Source organism: Homarus americanus, unplaced genomic scaffold, assembly GCF_018991925.1.
Source record: "Homarus americanus isolate GMGI-L3 unplaced genomic scaffold, GMGI_Hamer_2.0 scaffold58651, whole genome shotgun sequence".
NCBI lineage: Eukaryota > Metazoa > Arthropoda > Malacostraca > Decapoda > Nephropidae > Homarus > Homarus americanus.
In genome coordinates, this window is record NW_024725979.1 from 309 (window position 1) to 1,138 (window position 830).

An 830-nucleotide genomic window follows, 5' to 3' on the forward strand; every position below is an offset into this window, starting at 1 on the left:
GCTCGCCATGTTCCCCCGCCCTCAACTTCTAGGACTCCCCATTTTAATATTTCCTGATCCGTCCCTGTAATCAACTGTTGTAACAAGTACTAATGTATGCTTGAAATTTTGTTCCCATTTTTATCATAATCATTCGAGTCAATGAGTTTGCGTAGTGTGATTTTTTTTTTAACTCATTGGTAATTTATATTAAGATGGGAATGCTTCTAATGATGAAATAATTTGACTATTTCAGAGGTCGGTAATAGTTTCCTTGGCTGTGGGTCTCGTGATCGTGACCTGCCTCGCCATGCCAGATGACAGTGGCGGCCATGGTGGTGGTGGTGGCGGCTATGATAGCTCCGGTGGCGGAGGTGTCTATAGTGGCTCCATTGGAGGACGTGGTTATGGTGGCTCCAGTGGCGGAGGCGGTTATGGTGGCTCCAGTGGCGGAGGCGGCAATGGTAGCTCTAGTGGCGGAAGTGGCTATTCTGGCTCCAGTGACGGAGGCGGCTATGGTGGTTCCAGTGGTGGAGGTGGCTATGGTGGCTATGATAGCTCCGGTGGCGACGGCGGTCATGGTGCCTCCAGTGGCGGAGGCGGCTACGGCAGCTCCGATGGAGGTTATGGAAAATATATGTAATCATAACGAAATGAGACACACCAATACTAAGTTTCCTCAACTCTTCTTCGCCAGTTTGTGTCTCGTGATTCTTGTGTAGTAATAATAAAACTTAAACGACTGTGAAAATAACTTTGATTTACGCCAACTTCCCATTCCTGACATCAATTACCAAGTGTAGTGTAAGATCAATTAATGGAACACTTGAAGAATTAATTTTATTAACTAT

The 830-nt window shown here is 46.0% G+C and overlaps 1 protein-coding gene across 1 annotated transcript; it reads left to right on the forward strand.

Moving 5' to 3' along the window:
* Positions 1-235: 235 nt before the first annotated feature.
* LOC121865323 (putative glycine-rich cell wall structural protein 1) lies at positions 236-622 on the forward strand (the record flags this gene model as incomplete). Its single annotated transcript, XM_042364663.1, has 1 exon — positions 236-622. A coding segment is annotated over one exon (387 nt), but the record flags the coding sequence as incomplete, so codon positions are not given.
* Positions 623-830: the final 208 nt, after the last annotated feature.